Here is a 20000-nt window from a genome sequence, read left to right as displayed (position 1 = left end):
GAACTTGCCAGGTAGCAGAATACCGTATCACGGCTTTGCACCGTACCCAGAGAAACCAACATTTGACAGTGGGCTCTTCAGTCTAGCAGAGAGAGGTCTAACACGAGCCAACGGCTGGAAGTTGAAACAAGACAGATTCAGATGGGAAAAAAGGTGTGAATTTTTAACAACGCGAGTAATTAACCACTGGAACAATTTACCAAGGGTTATGATGGAGTCTCCATCACGGGCAATTTTTAAATCAAGAGTGGATGTTTTGCTGAAAGAGGCACTCTCGGATTTTCTTTGGGGAAGTTCTACAGTGTGTGTTACACAGGAAGTCATAACCAGATGATCAAAATGATCCTTTCTGGTTTTGGAATCTATGAAAAGGCCACCTTCAAATACTGAAGTGTAGCTCTGTAGATTATGGAGGGAAGGTTTAACGATTAAGACAGGGAAACTGGGAGTCAGGACTCCTGGGTTCTGCTCCCAGTACTGCCTTTGCTTTGCTGTGGGACCTTAGGCGAGTCATTCGGCCTCTCTGTGCTTGATTTTCCACCTCTAAAATGGGGTTTCTACAAAGTGACCTCCGGAGGTGTTTTGGAATGCCTGTAAGGCAGTTGGGAACCCATGCCTACCAGGCTCAATGCACGGGCCCCATAATGGGGAGAGTTCGAAGAAAAATGATTAACAGGATTAGAGGGTCTGGAAGAGCTGACTGAGGAGGAAAGGTTCTGGGCCAGATTAAAGAATGGATTGAGTCCAAAGGGTTCAGATCAGGCCCTAAAGAACAAAATATGTAGAGGCTAAGATGAAAAGGAAGGGATAGGGAAAGAGTCTACAAAAGTGTTCTTACTCCCTCCCATCACTTCTGGCCCCACCCCTCCACAGAGAGATCATTTTGGCTGCTGGGAATTTGAGCAGAGTTATTGATGAATCATCTTTAATTATTGTATTGACAGTTTGTGTGAGGTTGTTTTGTTCTTTTTTATTAATTTGCAAGACAAACCACTCCCCTTGCGCTACCAGTCATCTCATACCATCAGTACAACACAGTCACCAATGTTCTGTTACAAACATCTAGTATCAACAAGGAATTGCACCAAAAAGTCTCCAAAACGTACAGACATAACAGTATACTTTTATACAACAGTGCATGTTATTTACATTGTGGTAATGCCTATCATCCCTAATCATGGACCAGAACCCCACTGTGCTAATCCCTGCAAGACAGAACAAAAAGATGGCCTCCAACCTAAAGGATTTTCAATCTAAATGGGTTTCTGTATTATTTCAATCAGTGTTTGTTTTTAGGTGACCAGTCGTGTTCTCTCTTTAACTCACTCGGATGAAGAATCAGGGTTTTGGGGATTCAAACCCAACACATAGCGTATTGGTGCCAGGTGATGCAAAAAGGGGGTCTGGATTCTCAGGCTGCCCACAGCCTTTTAGCAGGTGTACCACTAACATCCTCCCTCTCCCAAAAACTAACCTAGAAGCCTAACCTATGCGACAGTGCTACCTGACTGTGTCCCTTGAGTACTGATGAAGGCCAGATTTTGATCTCACAGGTGCCCATGTGGAGTAACTCCACTGGACTCCATGAAGGTATTCCTGATTTACACGTCTGGAATTAATTTACCCCTGCAAGCATGCTATAGAATTAAGTTGTGAATGGTTGTTCAAGTAACATTACCTGCTCAACAGCATCTCCCAGACGCATCATGTGGGCGGACTGCCCGCTGACCTGGGCTTTGGAGGAGTACAGGAAGATGTGGAGATCTGCCACGCTCTGGAACTTGGGGTGACACTTCTCACTGGGATCCACAAAGTGCTCAATTTCTGCCATGGTGAATTCTCTAAGCAGAATACAGAGCCAGATGCTAGCATTAATGCCTATTCTGCATATAAACCACCATCACACTTTCCACAAAGAACCTTTCCCACCAGCCTTTTCAATGTGCTCTAGCCTGTTAAAAACTCAAATCAGGAGTTTAAACACCAACAAGTGCAGTACCAAGGGAACAGACTGAGATTAGAAAGCACGCCACTTTTCTTCAGATGTTGGAGGTTTCCCCCCCTTTAGCTTCTATTAAAAGGTACCTACAAATTCTCTTGGAAGCCTTTAGACCAGGAGCTCTCAAACTGGGGGTTGTGACCCCTCAGGGGCTCACAGGGTTATTATATGGGGGGGTTGTGAGTGGTCAGCCTCCACCCCAAATCAGCTTCACTGCAGCATTTATAATAGTGTTAAATATATATATAAAAAGAGTTTTTAATTCGTAAGGGGGGTCGGCACTCAGGCTTGCTGTGTGAAAGGGGTCACCAATACAAAAGTTTGAGAACGACTGATTTAGACCTTGGTTATCACATCACTGACTCAGAGGGAAGAACACCACCTACTGAAAACTCAAATCCTTTCCTAAATCATCTGTGTCCTCTGGAGGTTTCCCACCCAAGTTACGACCTGACCTCACCCTGATAATGTTGTGAGATCTAGTCAGAAACAAAGAGAACAGGAGGGCTGAAAAAAACCTCAGTGCCAGTAATGCCACTGCACCCCTGCTAATGCCATAAAATGTCATTATGTTAATCAGTTATCAATTTTACAACATGCACCGTGTGTAACTGCAGAGTAACTCCACTGACATCTATCAGAAGCTAAAGAAGTTTCAATCAGAGATCAGAATCTGCGAACCAGAGCTGCAATGCCAAACATACCAGGAGACAAGATATCTACACAGAAAGACACAGTTTCAATACTAAGGCCATCATTAAAAAGTGAAATGGGTCCATTTTTGGTTTCCCTACCAAACTTTTATGAGCTCTGTCAGGTGGGTAGGTTTCTTTTTCTTTTTTTAAAAAACGAGCCACGCACAAAGTGATCAGCTTAAGGGTAAATTCCTCAAAGCTTTAGCTGCACAATCTCTCACCCACTGAAGTCTGTGGAAACTCCATGAACATTTTAGGAGGTACTCTTAGTGCATTCTAGGGCAGGGAAATTGAATATTGTACCCACTTCAGATGCCACCTATTGTAAACAGAAGGCTTTGAAGATCTGAAGGTCTCTTGCTTGACTAATGTCCCGTAGCACCTTATCTAAGAGATAAAGTCCCCGTTTGTTCTTTGTCATATGATCTAAGGTTGAGACAAAAAAAACTACTCCAAGGTCTAACCAAGTTTTAATTCCAAGTTTTCATGCCTACTACAAATTCTTATCAATGTTTCTGAAGCAAGAGTCTCATAACCAAGATACTCTTGGCCAGTAAACTCTGATTACTTTTTAAGGCGTTTATTATGCAGCTACTAGTAGCCTTTTACAAGGCACAAGACATTCTCCCAAAGAGCAGGGTGGACAGAAAATCAGTGAAAGAGACACTTAGGTCAGAGGGAGCTTTGATTTTCCCAGAGGCAGCTGACCACCTGCCAGATGTTCTGCTGGGGGAGAAGGTTTGCAGTACCTGACTCGGATGAGGCCAGAACGGGGTGAGATCTCATTTCTGAAGGAATTTCCAATCTGGGCAGCAGCGAAAGGCAGTTTGCCTTGGTTAAATTCCAAAAGGCGTTTGAAGTTGAGGAAAATTCCCTGTGCAGTTTCTGGCCTCAGATAGCTGGAAAAAAAACAAGACATAGGTGGGTGACTGGACGGGGAAGCAAGACAAACTTTGTTTTGATGCAAAAAGGAGGAAGCCTTGTTTTATCTCAGGTCTCTAATTCCAGGCACAAAATTACACGCACAGATTAGCCATGACCTCGTCTTTGTCTAAATTCATTTAAGACTTCCAGTGCTAATGCTCACATCGCCCCCTGGTGAGTGCGTGTTCCATGTCCCGCTCTGTGCCAGTCCACAGAGGATGAGTCTGTTACAGCCTCAGCTAGAGAGCCTGGATCTTTAGCTCAAGTTGTAGCAGCCCATGCTTTTAGCTCTGGAGGTCCCCCGTTCAATCTTTAGTGCATCAACCTAGATGGCGGCCATGGACCACAAATGATAGCTACCTTTGCTACGTACCTAACATTACAACAGACTAGCTTCATGCCCCTTCCTGCTTAGTCACAGAGGTCACGGACACCTGTGGAACGAATAATGTTCTGTTGCATGGGGAACAGGAGTCCAGGCCTTGCACAGGTGGCAGCCCTCCCTGCTGCAATTCACAGGGCCTTGCTGTCCCGTGCCATACAGTTTAGCCTACATCCACCAGCCACTACAGCCTCTCAAGCAGAGTGGGAGTCCAAGAACTGCATGGGCTACTACAGCCGTGAGGGTCCTCCTCACCTTAAGAGTCTATTTTGCAATAACAGCTCTAAAGCAGCCTGGGGGAAAGACTGGGCAGGAGCAATTTGTGGAGGGAAGGCTGCCGAGATGAAATGTGGTTTGTTTTCCATTTCGTATGGACCTCATTTCCAATCCTGGGCAATGGAAAATTACAGTCACTCTTAGCCACATGCCCAAAGAAAATAGGCAGCAGGAGGCTGCTACCTACCCCGGCATGTTTCCTCCGGGCCCAATGGAGGTCTTGAACATCAGATTGAAAGACACAGGCGGGGACAGGTCGTTCCCTGTGACGGGAGACTTCACGTTGTAATTCACAAAGAGATCGGCGAGCTCTTGCTGACTGTAGTTGTCCAACTAGCAACAAAGCACAAGTATGGTTCTTTTAAAATTACAAGGCAAGGTTGAAGCAGTTACGGGTCGCCCCCCTTCCCATCTATTATTAAACATGAGGTCAGGGACACCCTGGAAGAGATTGTTTTAGGACCGGAACCCAGTATTTTATTTGGGGTGCGGGCTACGGTTTGTAGCAGGGATGGAAGAACAAGTTTTGAAAAACCTATGGGCCCACCTTAACATCAGCTGCAGCCCAGAGCCTTTCAAGGCCTGCACTCTTTTTAGAAGTACAAGCTCTGCAAGGAAGGTTGGGTATGAAGTGGCAGCGGAGTCACAAGGACCTACACAGAACCTCCTTCTGAACAGTTCTAATCAAACCAGCCAGGGCAGGAGGGAGACAGAAAAAAGGAACAGCTGGGAGGGAGAAGAAGAAAGTCAACTACAATTTCTGCCATGTTTTGCCTCTTTCCACAATCCTGTAATTACCTGGTGCACCAGACACAAGACATGCCAAGCATCACACCTTGCATTATAGCACTGCAGAGCAGATCTGCAGCAGAGAAGCTGACTGCAGCAGCAAAGAGCTTCCACAAGGGGACTGCCTACTAGCTCTATCAGCTACAGCAGGGGACAGCACAAAGAGACAAATGTAATAGGGTCAAAGTTCAGTGCAGTACTGTGGAAGAGTTATTGACCAGGACTCTATGACTCCAGATATAGTACTGTGTATTGCATCACAGTGTGTGGCTGTGAAAGCACTTATTCTAAAAGCTATGGGAACGAACGTTAAAAAACAAACAAACTAAATGAAGACAAATCTTTACACACTGCAGCCCAGGAATGTTAGCCTGCAGCACTAACCATTCTAATGGTAAACAAGAGCAACTGCACACTGGGATTCTTATAGAGAAACAATTCCCAAGTGTTTAGAGACATCACTGCAGGTTTTGATCCAGTACAAAAACTATTTAAAAAGCTACCACCAAACCTTACAGATATAATTCTTGTCCCTCGCATCTGGCCCAAATGGCTGAGCCTTGTGTATGAGTGGGGGGCAAGGGGCTCAACAGGGGTGTAATCCTCCTCACTAGGCTGGTCACAGAGAATGTTCTCTGAACAGATCTGCAACCATCTGGCTGAAGAAGCATGCATGAGACCAGTCTCTCTCTGAAGAGCAATAGGTGGTGGATCTGCTTAACCAAAAAACCTCCTGTACATAGAGGCACAGTGAGCCCGATGAGGTAATGAGCACCTTGGGTACAGACATCTGAGCAAGGTCCACAAATCCTGCCCTCGGTTACAAAGTGACGCTATAGCGACTTTGGTAAAGACAGGGCCCTCTGAGCGGTTTTCCAATAGAACATTTCCTTTCAGGAAAGCAGCACCTTAATAAGTATATTTAAGAGACCGATGTGCATATAGGGGGATGTGCTTGATTTGGACATTTACGTCTAATGCTACAGCCCTCATGTCTGCTTGAAAAAACGGTGCCCATTGGAAAGTTAACAACAGATGTGGGAAGCGGCATGTGCTTCTTCTCTTAGGGAAATGGGAAAGGATGCCACTCTTGGATGTTTGTACCACACCTCATCTCTGCCACGTCATCTATCAAGTTTTCATTGTCCTCTGTTCAAGCACTGACCTGCGTTAAAACGTTTTCCATTTCAGTCTTTTTCTCAGCTGTACATTTCTTGTCAGACATCAGCTTCTGCAAGTGAGCTATAAGCATTGGAAGTAGGGAATCAGTTCACATTTGAGCAATATCACTGAACCACTCTAATCCTAAAACTAAATGAATCAAGAGGATTATAAAGCATGAGAATGCATGTACATCCCACTGGACAAAATACAATGGGCCAGATTCTCAGCTCATGTGAATCACCGTAGCTCCACTGAAGTCAGTGGGTTATTCTGATTTACACCAGCTGAGGATGTGGCCCAGTGTTTCCAATTTGTCATTTCTGACATTCTCTAGTTTTCTGTTGAGAGGGGACAGGATAGGGCATGTTGTGTAATATTTAGCAAACAGTTCCTGTGTCACTCTTTCCTCCCCCACCCCTTATTTTATAGGGGCTCTGGGTAAGGGACGGGAGGCGCGAGAGTGAAATCTGTTCCCGTTTCAGAAAGGCTTTTCCTTCTCTCGTGTGTTCATGCACATACATACGAATTCACTGCTATTGGCTTGTACAGCCTTTTTTTTTTCTTATTAAGTGTAGCGACCCTCCACAGGGCAAGTTATCAGTGGGGAGCAAACCCAGGACCTCTAGATCCAAAGTACAGATCTCTACCACTTGAGCAAAATGATTTGGTCCACTAGCAGATAGTAACACAGGTGGCTTTCCTCTGTGAATCAGCCATAGAGGGGACATACACACTCTTGGTTAGCATGTTACATAAAGGCAAAGAAAATATTAAGTTGAATATTCTGAGACCATTTCTTAGTGCTAGTATCTATTAGATGCAGAACAATATCACCAGGGGAATGATGGAAGCCCCTATGGCATGAGCCATTTAAAGCTAGACTGCACCTATCCTTCACTTGACCAGGGGATGGACAAGATGCAGCTCTGTTCCATCTCTAATGTCTAGGATTCCATGGTTTGGGTAATACAAATCAATGTAAAGAATCACACTGATTTTTCAACCTGAGAAAATGCCCAGGGTGCATGTTTAAAACCCGCTACGTAGGCTAGATTCTAAGCATATCAGCTCAACAGTACCCTTGAAATGCCTCTTCCACGAAACAAATGCAGTCCAGCAGCTTTGTCCTGCAACCATCTCTCTAGTAAATTTAACCTGAGATTCGCTCAAAAAGCAAGTTTCACCCATCAGAACAATAAGAAAAATAAGACCAAAGCATGGCCTTTATATGCTTTGTTTAGATTTGTTAGATGGAAGGTCAGGCTTGTTATGCAGGAAGCCAGACTAGATAATCCAACAATCCCTTGTGGCTTAATCTATGAATTATTAGAAAATAAAAATGAGATCTTTGTTGTATGGTATTTCTATTACGTGAAAGTCATTCCACAGCAGAGGTCCCATGCATCACTTTAGACCTTAAGACAATATTTAAATGGGGTGGAGGTCTTGCAAGGGTCACCTACACTGGGGTGACTGTCTCCCTTAGTGAACCATAGACATTAATATGCAAGATACTTACTAGGTCATCTCGTCTATCCTCAATAAGCAGGGCATTCCCCTACGGAGCATAAAGCACTCACAAGAAATCTCTCAGGCAGTCCTGGCCTCAGAATGTACCTTTTAAGAGATGATCAGCACGAAAACACTCCCCATTTTTCACATCTTTCACCATGAAGTCAGCAAATTTTTCTACATGGCCAGAGGTCCTGGAACGGAAGACACTACTTTAGAAACACATAGTGTCACTTGACAGCACCAGAGTAGCATGTGAGCCCACAGTGAAGACCGACATTGAAGAAATCTCCTCTAAACCATGCAACCAAAGTGCAGGCTCATTCTTGCTTCAGTTTATGGACCCGTATTTAGTAGTTTCCTCATTTAGAAATTGTCTGTGGCCATAAGGATCCTTGAGAAAGCCTGGATACCCCCTGAATCCATTTTAGGTTAATACGTTGGGCCAGTAAAATAGCACCACACTCTCTTTCGTTTACTGCATAATTACTGGAGCAAGATAAGGATGCATTTGTAGGGGAACTCGATGGGTCAGGTGTCTGGCAGTGGCATTTGGACACTCCCTCTTCCGTCATTGGTTTGAGTGTGACCCAAGCTGTTACCAGGTGAAAGTCTTTACTATCCAGTGCTGATTCAGTGACCCATCTCCATGGTCTCAGCCCAATTCCCAGAAAGCATCTACACCACACCATACAGCCATGAACATACTGAGCATCCTGTCTGGCAGTTTTCGCAGAGGTGCTAGGGACGGGAGAGGTATGGAGACTGAATTACACTCTCACCCTTCGAGGTGTTGCCTCCTGGGCAGGGTTGAGACACGCTTCGGGAGCTGTATGAGGCCTATTGCTTTGCTGCTTTCTGTGCTCTACCTGTGCTGTGGATAAACAAAGGACTTCAGTCTCCACGGCTGGTACCATTCACTAGTACTACAGTTGTACCATGAATGGAGAGTAGTGGTTCCTGCCATGCTTCCACGTGGAGAGGAAGCAATGTCCAGTGGTTAGGGCACTAATCTAGAATTTGGAAGATCTGAGTTCAAGTCCCTGCTCTGCCAGACTTCCTGTGAGACCCTTAGTTGCTGTTCTTCAGTTCCTCCATCTGTAAAATGTGGGTAAGAGCATTACCCTAACTCATAGGAGGGGTATGAGGATAAATCCATTACAGATTGCGGGGCTCTCAGCCATTATGATAATGGGGCCCATATACAAACCTTCGGTAGATATCTACTTGAACAGCAGCTTCCACGAACTACCTAGCTAAGTGCAGCCACCTAGATATTCTGCATTGCTACAGGGTAACAGGGTAGCAAATTGGGTGACCTAGTCTCGTATCCCTCCGGTTATTTTTACAAGGGCTTGGGAAGAAATCTAGCACTACCAGAAATGAACACACACTGCAAGAGAGAAGGACCCATATTTACTTCAGAACTGGCTCCGGGGTGAGCATGGTGCAGTCTATCTCTAGAATCTGATCCTCCTGTATAAAGTGTTGCCTCCAAGCTTGGATAATGTTGTTCTTCAAAGCACATCCAACAGGCCCGAAGTCATACAGGCCACTAACACCTACAAGAGAAGTAACATATGGGTCACACAATCTTACACAGCAGTTTGTTTTGATTAAAAAAAAACAAAACTAAACCCCAAAAGCCCACCAACTACAATGTTTCAACTTTTAGGTGTCAGTCCAGGGTTATTTATTGAGCACCCTCTGAGTACGAGCTGCTTCGTACGAACTAGAGTGAAACAGGCTCTGCCTTCGAAAGCTTACAATGGGAAGGATCGATCCTGCGAAGTACTGGAAGGGCTCAGCACCTACAAGAATTGGGCCCTAGGTGAGAAAGTTAATACAGTTCAGTCTCACAATGCACTGGGTGATCAGCCTGTGGCCAAAACTCAACCAGATTCAGATACATGTTATATAAACAAACAAACCACACTTCCCCCTCCAGTGGATTATTCCTGGGGAGCCTGTGGAAGAAGCGTATTTGAAGGCGGGAGCTGAACACAGAGAGAAGATGGATGCTTGTATACTCTGCGGGGAAGCTGTACTGTAACAGAATGCATCCTTCAGACACCCACCATCTTATGCTTAACGATGAAAGAAGAGTAGCAAATATGTTCCAATGAAAGAAAAGAGCAGAAAGGCCCAGACTGTTGTCCAGTAAACGCCACACTGAAAATTTACTCTGGAATCTGAGGTCACACAGGAAACACATGCAGCCTGACAGACAGTGCTACTCTAATGCAGTGGCTCTCAACCTTTCCAAACTACTGTACCCCTTTCAGGAGTCTGATTTGTCTTGAGTACCCCAAGTTTCACCACATTAAAAACCTACTTGCTTACAAAATCAGACATAAAACTACAAAAGTGTCACAGCACACTACCACCAAAAAATTGCTGACTTTCTCATTTTTACCATATAATTAAAAATAAAATCAATTGGAATATCAATATTGTACTTACATTTCAGTGTATAGTATATAGAGCAGCATAAACAAGTCACTGTCTGTATGAAATTTCAGTTTGTACTGACTTGGCTAATGCTTTTTATATAGCCTGCTGTAAAACTAGGCAAATATCAAGAGGAGCTGATGTACCCCTTCTGCATACTCTACGCATACCCCTAGTTGAGAACCACTGCTCTAATGGATACTCACATCTGATTATCTGAAAAGGTTGGACTGCCACATTTAGCCACTTGCTCAGTGCAACTCCTTGAAAAGAGTTTCACCGCAGTAACAGGATCGATGGCAGTGGCAGAATCTGGTATTTGAGTGATGTTAACATTAACTTGGCCAGAAAAGTTCAGAGAAAGACGTACGGATATTAGGAAAGAAGGTAATCACTTGGCTTTTAAAAAAATCCCCAGCCACCCTATTTCCATTAGTTCCCTGGACAGCTTATATTCTCTCTGATCTTCCTACTTACAGTCCAAAAGCACAAGATGGAATTCACGCCCACACATACTTGAAAGAAAAAAAGGTGACTTTCAAGAAGTTTCTAGACTGGGTAAAGCCAACTTTCCAAAAACCCACTGATGTTTCATAGTATTATTATTAAGGCTACGATTTAGTCACAGGTATTTTTAGTAAAAGTCACGGACAGGTCACTGGCAAGAAACAAAAATTCCCGCTGCAGAGGGGGGTGTCAGGAGGCTGCTACTGGGGCCAGTCACAGAATCCAGCTGCCAGGGACCGCCACACCAGCGGCTGCTCTGGCCGCCCAAAGGACCGCCGCTCAGGCTGGCTGCAGAGCCGCTCCAGCAATGGCTGGTGTGGCTGGCCCTTGAGCAGCTGCTTGGGCGGGCCTGGGATCAGCCACACCGGCCACTGCAGAAGTCACGTAAGCTGCGGAAAGTCAGGGAACCCATGACTTCCGTGACCTCTATGACAGACATGGAGCCCTAATTATCATCATCAACAATGTAGCATGTCAGGTGAACATGGCACTTCACAATCATGTAGAGAGACACTCTACCCTAAAGGGATTAGAATTTAAATTGGTTTAAGCGTGTACCTCCATAAATAGCAAAAGCTTGATCATAGAAAAACCTCCGCTTCAAAGTGTCCTCCATTTTAGTTCTGTCCACAATGTCATCCTTGGGCTGCAAAGCCAGCTCCTGTAAAACAGGCAGAGAGAAAATAAATAACAGTTCCAGTTACTGGCAGTAAAATGAATCCTTCCTCAATCACCATTATGGGACAAAATGACCTTTGCTCGAAAGTAGCCTTCACAGGCACCTCCCAGATCGGGATGTTCAAACTGGAAGATATGTGCCTAACTGCTAACGTGAATGTCCAAATGCCAGCTTTAGCCACCAAGTTTGAAAAGTGAGCTCTGTGAGCTTAAACATTTGCACAAGTATTGGGAGGTTCTGGATGCTACCAGGATTATGAAGAGCATCCATGTTGTGACATGTTGAGGAGAAATTTCCTAGCCATCTGTACAGTGGGCAATGACTACTTCTAAAGCACATTTCCTCTGAGACACTTGGGGTTTTGGTATAACATAATATAAGCTGTAGGTATCGGATGTCTAATGGTAGCATTTGACTGAAGACTAGGAATATGTTTTATACCATCCTCTTGTTATCGGAATTCAAATATCAGACAGAGCAAATACAATTGCATGTATTCCATATGATTACTGTAAAACGATGCTGGTAATAAAAAACAACAGTTTAGACTTGGAACATATGCCTTAGATGTCACTTGCCCCATTAAGTTTTAATACCTATCATCAACACACATTATGACAAAAGATATGCAGAGAGGACACCCACTTTTCATTGAACAAGTGTATAGGAATTTCAGTCTTCCCACTTAATACAGATTCTTACACCAAGCCCATTCACTGTGACATCTGAGCACCCCCCCCCGCCCCCATGAAGACATTTTAGCAACTGAATCTATTCCGACAAATGATTTACGGAATTTTTTGTTTCTAAAACAACTAAATAAAGTGGACAAAGGTACTCCGGCAAGGTTAAACTAAAACCTTTTACTCTGAATGTTCTTTGGCTTAGATCACTAACTTAAAGAGGTATGGCCAACATTTTCAAACTTGGGTGCTTGCAGTTAGGTACCTAAAGCCACATTTAAGCATATAAACAAAAGAGGCCTGATTTTCAGGAATGCTAAAGCATCCGCAGCTCCTATTAACTTCAAGCCAATAGGGCTCTACCAAATTCACAGCCATGGAAAGTGCATCACGGACCATGACATCTGGTCTTCTGTGCAACTTTACCCTATACTATACAGATTTTACAAAGACCAGCGTTTCTCAAACTGGGGGTCCCGACCCAAAAGGGAGAGTTGCAAGGTTATTGTAGGGGGTTGTGATATTGCCACCCTTACTTCTGCACTGCCTTCAGAGCTGGGTGGCCAGAGAGTGGCGGCTGCTGGCCGAGAGCCCAACTCTGAAGGCAGCAGCACAGAAGTAAGGGTGGCAACACCAGACCCTGCCATCCTTACTTCTGCGCTGCTGCTGGCGGCGGCGCTGCCTTCAGAACTGGGCTTCGGGTTAGCAGCCGCTGCTTTCTGGCCACCCAGTTCCGGAAGGCAGAGCCGCCGCCAGCCACAGAGCAGAAGCGTGGCAATACCGCGATCCCCCTACAATAACCTTGCAACCCACCCCCTTTGGGGCCAGGACCCCTACAGTTACAACTCCGTGAAATTTCAGATTTTAATATATGAAATCAAGCAATTTAGGATTTTTTAAATCCTATGACGATGAAATTGCCCAAAATGAACCATAAATTTGATAGGCCCCTACCAATAAGTAAACTGGATTTACTAAATCTGATAATCTAAGCTGATTAAAAAAACCAAACTGATATAAATTTTAACAAAGAGAGCTGACAGTGCCAAAACACTAGCTTTAAAGTACACACTGAGGAAGCAGATAAGTACACTCTGTAAGGACTACAGACATCTCAAATCTGCCAGGACTTCTCAGCGGGAAGAATGAGTTTCTGACAAAGAGACGGGGGAAGAGGGAAATGATAGAGGCGTGGCCTGACATCGAATGGCAAAAAATGGTCAGTACTTGAGGAGGGACCCAAAACGATAGGAGAATATAGGCAATTCCAGGCCCTACCACCAATACACACTGGATCACTGTTAGAGATGCAACGCTAAGCTGGCTGTGTTGCAGTTACTACGAGGAAGGAGTGGAGACTCTTCTAACTATTGGGCTTCACTCTGTTTTTAAGAAGTGGAGAGGGGAACATGTGATAGCTGCAAGGGGAATGTCTACATCTTTGGGCCCTGCATAAGGGCTCAGTCATCTACTGACTTGAGAAAATGGAAACAGGTTCCAAGGTGGTATCTGAGCCCGGCCTATATCCTCTCAGAGGAGCTCTCGAACACAGATGTGCCCTACACGATTAAGGGTTTGGAAGCCAACAGTGCCCACTTAGAGTAACACCTCTCTTTTATATGCAGCCAATGTGGAAGTCACAGGGCCAGCATGATATTGTCTAGTTGCTCAAATCAGCAGGCATCCACACTGCTGCGTTCCACTCAAGTTGCAACTGATGAACACACACTGCTGGAACCCTTGCCAAACAGGAATGACAATAATCAACACTTGTGCTGAAGAGGACGCTTGCTGGTGTTGCAAGGTCATTCTAGAACAAATATGAATACAGCCCACACAAACTGTGTAACTGACAAACAGGCCACTGCACCAGATCCTCCTACACATGCCTTTCCCATGGAAAAGGAGTGGCTGAAAGGGGTGCCAAGACTCCCAACCTGACTCACTGCCTCTCTAAATGCAGTTTGCCAGGATTACAAGACATAACCAAAGAACAGATTTAAAAAATTAGTCACTGTAATCGAGACTAGCTATGAGCAAATCGTGCGTTTTAAAGCACGGTTCCACTCTGAAAAGTGACTCAGTCTTACTCAGATTGCCTCCGTGTGCATCTCCAGTCATAGCTGCTGACTTAAGAGACAATAACTTCTAAATAATTTAATTAGTTCTTCAAAGCTGGCCAGAGTGAGATTTGATTCCGGTGCTGTAATTATTAGCTGAGTTCCAAGCACAGGAGCAGCCTCCGCTCTCCGTTTATGTACACCACCACTGAAGACAATAAGGTTACACAAATGTATCTAACAACAGAATTTCCCCATTTTTTTTTTTAATCTGGTTAGATACAAGCCAGAAAGTACTCAGAACCTGCTCTTAGATCTCAAGGTGAGTTTGCGGAGCTGGCTAGGGGTGTGTGGGGAAAATGTATTTTAACTCATATATTGAGCAAATTTGATCTGGAAATCAAGACAATAAACCTGGAACCCCACAATGTCATTTTATAGTCCCTTTTCAGAATAGAACTGTATTTTAAAAACTGACAACTTCAAATTTGGCCTTCAATTTGGGGGAAAAAAAAATATGGTCACTGGAAATATTTTTTAAAAAAAATGTTTTAAGCTACAGTGAACAGAATTATTTTTAAACAAAAATCTCCCCTGCCAGGTTTGTAACTCAAATATTGTGTAAAGAATCTAAAAGTGAAACAGACATAAAGTGACTTTACAGGGGTTTCATTTTCCTAGCTGACAGAAATACAAAAAGTAAACAAAGAAAGAATAGTGACATGCACAGTGGATTTTAAAAATTCTTTCATTTCTGATAATATAAGCTGTTATCAGCAATGTAGGGAAGCAAGATATTTGTTTATAACATGTGATTTTTAAGTTGACTGCAAGTTATAAAACAACTCTACTGGCTGGTAAGGAGCCATGGGCACAGCAGTGGAAGGCATCCGAACTGACAACGGTGAATGGCTCTTGAATCTCTGTGCCACAAACAGCAAGGAAGAAAAGAGAAAGCGAGGAAGGCCAAGGAAGAACTGTCCAAAGACAGCAACAGAGGATATTAAATGCGCTGGCATCACCTGGAAAGAAATAGCACAACTAGCCAACGACCATAATCAGTGGAGGAATAATCAGCTGCACAGAAGGAACTAAAGTAAGGAAAGTTATCAAGCTGTCTCAATCACTACCTTTGCCATCTATGCCACTGAACTGACCATTTTATAATTAAAGGTAAGAGATGACATGGTCCCATGCTGATAAAATAACATGAATCCTATGTTAAAAAAGTAGATTGGAACATAGCATCTACTGGTCAAGCCAGTCTAGCATAAATGTAGAGAAAAGTGGGTGAGGGAATACCTTTTATTGACAAACTTCTGTTGGTGAGATAGACAAGCTTTCACCGAGCTCCACCTCCTCTTTTAAATGTATGCATTTAAAAAACACCACCACTTGACTGTAGGAATTCAAGTATGCTCATGCAAAACCCTCTAGATCACAGATCTAATTCTCAGACTCACCTTGGCTTCTAGGATCCTCTTCCGAGCCTTGAGCTCTGCTACAGCTCTGTCTACATCCACCTGGGGAGCCTTCTCTTCTTTCAGTTTTCTTACCAGTTCTCCCTGAGGAAGAACACAAGAGAATCTAAGATGTGAATTCCATTCTGAAAGGCAGGTGTGAGGGACATTCCGCTCGTAAGGCTGCCCGAGAGTTTCTGTAACCACATGGAAACTGGCCATGGTACTGGAGGTGGGGGAACACTTTGAAACTGGAAAGTGAGCATCAGCTGAGTTTGACAGCAGTAAAGAATCTCAGAACTGTTTCCCACCCACTTGCAGTTATTTTTTCATCTCAGTGTGTGAATACACCCTTAAAAAAAAAGTCCATTTGAACAGGCACAAGCAGTATTATGGTTATTAGAGTTTCTCTGATGTTCATGGAAAAGAGATCCATGCTTTTTTTCAGAACAGCAGGCTATCAAAGCAGTGTAGGAAATGAACACAACTTTATGAGAGAGCAAAACACAGTAAGGCCTTGGAACCAGACTAATTACCATCACCTTGCAAGAGTTATAGAAAGGTTTCCCTATCCCACATGGTAAGGATTCCCTTCCCCCAGGACCCATGAAATGTGACAGGCAAACAATCATGTGGAATTATTAACCCCTACATACTCTATAATATGGTTCTATAAACTTTTTTGGACTATGTCAACACTTCAGAGCGTATTTAGCATAGGCCCCTAGCGCAGACGCTGCTGACACCAACAAAAGGGAGTTTTTCTGCCAGTGTAGGACCACCTTCTCCCTGAACAACATTTGCTATGTTGACAGAAGCACTCTTCTGTTGCCAATAGCTGCATCTACGCAGGGAGTTTTGTTGGCATAGCTACGTGGATCAGGGGTGTGGTTTTTTCACACCCCTGACCAACACAGCTGCATCAATATAAATTGTAAGTAGGGGCTGTAGATAAAGTCAACGCAGGCAAGAAGCAGAATTAAGTTAAGTAAATGAACAGTCTTTCCCTCCGTCCCTCAAAAGGGAATTATCTAGCCAAAAAAAACCTGTTTATCTTGAATTACTAAGGGAGAAATGTTGGGAGGCAAGGAACAAGAGAAAAGAGACAGCTACAGATGTGAAGTACATTCAAAAGTCAATAACTTCCCTAGTTCAGTGCTCCCAGTTTAGCATCTTTCCTGTACCTACTCTTCTTTAATTTAAAAAATATGTGAACCCAATTTTTATTTTTTCTACACTGTTAGCTTTGTTTACAATCTGTTTCTCCTGCATGATGCTCAGCCCTAGTGAAATCACTGCACACAGGCAATGAGACAGGAAACACAGGCTGCAGCTAGGATTTCATGTTTCAGGTTGGGGAAAGAGGGGGCTGACTTTATAATGGGAGAGAACTGTCAGTAAGCGAATTAAATAAAGAGGGAACAAAAAATGTGACAAGCTGGGCTAATAAACTTTACATGTCCGCTACTGTAACACAGTGGATAAAGAAAGTTGGCAACTGCACTTGACTGCTTCCTTCCTGTTAACCAGTGTAATCAAAATGTGAAAATTTCACTCCAGGGCTGCTGGGTTGAACAGCAATTCCAGGCTAACGTGGCAGAGGGAGGGATCTGAACGAGAAAAAAAAAAGTAGTAAACCAAACCCCGCTTTGTTGAGTTAGGGGGTCTGCAAGGAAAGAAAGTCAAGACAAAGGGTCCAGGGAACTACTTCAGGCTCAGAATAGTTCATCACACTGCTTTGCATTCAGCACCAAAAAAGTGGCATGCAGTGGCTCTTTGTTCTGTATGACAAGGAAAAAGACTTGGACACATAGGGCAGGAAAAAAATGAAGAAAACAATTATGCTTGCTGACTGGACACAATTTAATTAAAGACATGAGCCCAGCCCAGAGGAGGAGGAGCACACAGCACTATTTGATGTGGCAGATTTTGCTGCAGCTTTGTCCCAAACAACAACGAAGCAGAGAGGGATCCACCCCTGGATCACAACAGCTTATTGCATCAGGCACTGCTGCAGGAAGAAACACCGGCTTGGTCGCGTGGGGACACTCTCTCTCTAGGTCAAGGCTCCCTCAGGTTTAATTAAATTGCATCTACCCTCCGTTTGGATTGGACAAGAGCCTCTATCTTCCTTATTCTATTTCTAGTGCAAAAACACATTAAACACCCTCCTTTTATAATTACCATGCATGTCACACCGTGGAAGGCTGCACCTGCATCACTCACCCCCACCCCAAACCTCTCTCTTACACCCCACATTTCTGTCCCAGTCCCAAGAGCATGGGGAAAGGGACATCCATATATCTCTGTTTTAAAGGCAGGTGGCAACTCCCAAATTGCTGGCATGGAAAAAAAGTGAGTCAGCTGGGTTTAGCTATTATAATTGTAATTACTCGGAGATTCCCCACCAAGGCACTCGGTTTGCTGTACAATGACTCAAACAAAAACTCACTGAAGTAGTGCTGTAAGTAAAAAAAACAAAGCCACAGATCCACTTACATAACGGAAATATGTAAGGGGCAAACACACACATAGATCCAGCAACATACAGGCAGTACACGCACATGTGGAACTAGCTACGCTAAGACGGCATGAAGGGCAACCCATACACATAGAGATCTAGATCTAGCTATGAGAAGGTGTGGAGAAGCCACAAGCCGTAAGAGGTATATGCAGAAATAGATAGAGATGAGAAGGGTGCACAGATATAGATCAAGCTACGTAAGGAGAAGGGGAATACACAGATCCCTCTAGATGACAGAGAAAACACAGACATCAATCAGCTAGGACAGGGATAGAAGGGCACAATCATACAGTTCCAGCTTTATAACAGGAGATATATGCACCTATATGCCCAGCTATAATACGGAGAAGAAATAGAGCAAGGTATTCTTATTTAAAAGGGAACCATGAAGCCCCACCATTACATTGGGGACACACACATATATACAACAAAGACCCTATACAGATCTAGCTCTCTAAATTGGGAGGGGGGAACGCCACAGAGACCCAGCTCAATGGAATGGAAGGGGAGACAACCCATAGAACAGGGGGAAGTGAGCCTGTATAGACCAACTCTATACAGGGAGAGACACCATGCCGCCCTATGGGGGAAAAGACACCATATATACCTAGCTCATATGGACACAGTTCCATAGGGCAGAGAGAACTATAGAGACCAACTCTATAGGGGAGTCACCTCATAAAGACCCAGTTTCATAGGTAAAGGGGAAGCTTTAGAGCCCAAGGAGACACCCCCCATAAGGGCCTCACTGCAGAGGGGATGCTTTAAAGCCCAAGGACACACACACCCCACACGGACCCGGTTCTATAGGGCAGAGGGAAAGCTATAGGGCCCAGCTCTACAGGGGAGACACCCCCCCCCCACACGGACCCAGTCCCATAGGGGATGCGATAGAGCCCAGCTCCGTGGGGGGGACACCCCCCCACACGGACCCAATCCCATAGGGGATGCGATAGAGCCCAGCTCCGTGGGGGGGACACCCCCCCACACGGACCCAGTCCCATAGGGGATGTGATAGAGCCCAGCTCCGTGGGGGCGACACCCCCCCACACACGGACCCAGTCCCATAGGAGATGCGATAGAGCCCAGCTCCGTGGGGGGGACACCCCCCCAACCAGACCCAGTCCCATAGGGGATGTGATAGAGCCCAGCTCCGTGGGGGCGACACCCCCCCACACACGGACCCAGTCCCATAGGGGATGTGATAGAGCCCAGCTCCGTGGGGGGGACACCCCCCCACACACGGACCCAGTCCCACAGGGGATGCGATAGAGCCCAGCTCCGTGGGGCGGCAACCCCCCCCAACCAGACCCAGTCCCATAGGGGATGCGATAGAGCCCAGCTCCGTCCCCCCCCCACACACACGGACCCAGTCCCACAGGGGATGCGATAGAGCCCAGCTCCGTGTGGGGGGGGGGGGGACACCCCCCATACGGCCCCGCCGGGGGTGGGGGGGGAGCGGCCGCCCCGGGGGAGCCCGCAGCCCGACCCCCGGCGGCCCGTCTCGGCGGGCGAGGGCAGCCCGGTACCTGCAGCCGCACCGCCTGGCGGAGCGGGTGGAGCAGCGCCTCGGCGGCGGGTCGGTCCATGCCGGCGCTGGCCGGGCGGGGCGGGGCGCGGGGCGCTGCCGGCGGCCGGGCGGAGCGGAGCGGGGCGGCCGGCGGGCGCAGCAGCGGCAGCAGCGCGGGGAGGAGGCGGCGGCGGCAGGGCAGCAGCAGCAGCGGCGGCAGCAGGGCGCTAAGGGGCGGCATGGAGCGGCGCGCGCCTCGGCCCGCCCCGGCGCATGATGAAATCCCGGCCGCCAGGCGCACGCAGCCCCCGCCGCCGCGCCGCACTTTCCGCACGGCCGCCAGCCCGCCGCGCCGCAGATTCGCCAGGGGCCGCCGCCGCCGGGC

The 20000-nt window shown here is 45.8% G+C and overlaps 1 protein-coding gene across 1 annotated transcript in view; it reads right to left on the bottom strand.

Moving 5' to 3' along the window:
• GARS1 (glycyl-tRNA synthetase 1) overlaps window positions 1-19750 on the bottom strand; it is a 34900-nt gene extending 15150 nt beyond the window's left edge. The window contains exons 1-9 of the mRNA XM_048837466.2: window positions 19635-19750; window positions 15585-15686; window positions 11258-11360; window positions 9162-9303; window positions 7847-7935; window positions 6231-6307; window positions 4464-4609; window positions 3444-3593; window positions 1679-1841 (exon numbers count right to left, since the gene is read on the bottom strand). Of these exons, the coding sequence (XP_048693423.2) occupies window positions 1679-1841; window positions 3444-3593; window positions 4464-4609; window positions 6231-6307; window positions 7847-7935; window positions 9162-9303; window positions 11258-11360; window positions 15585-15686; window positions 19635-19694 (1032 nt within the window). The 5' untranslated portion in view covers window positions 19695-19750. The remainder of the gene's footprint in view (window positions 1-1678; window positions 1842-3443; window positions 3594-4463; window positions 4610-6230; window positions 6308-7846; window positions 7936-9161; window positions 9304-11257; window positions 11361-15584; window positions 15687-19634) is intronic.
• Window positions 19751-20000: the final 250 nt, after the last annotated feature.

This window comes from Caretta caretta, chromosome 2 (assembly GCF_965140235.1).
Source record: "Caretta caretta isolate rCarCar2 chromosome 2, rCarCar1.hap1, whole genome shotgun sequence".
Classification (NCBI taxonomy): domain Eukaryota; kingdom Metazoa; phylum Chordata; order Testudines; family Cheloniidae; genus Caretta; species Caretta caretta.
The sequence above is the reverse complement of the archived record's forward strand: the minus strand, read 5'-3'. Positions and strand labels throughout refer to the sequence as shown.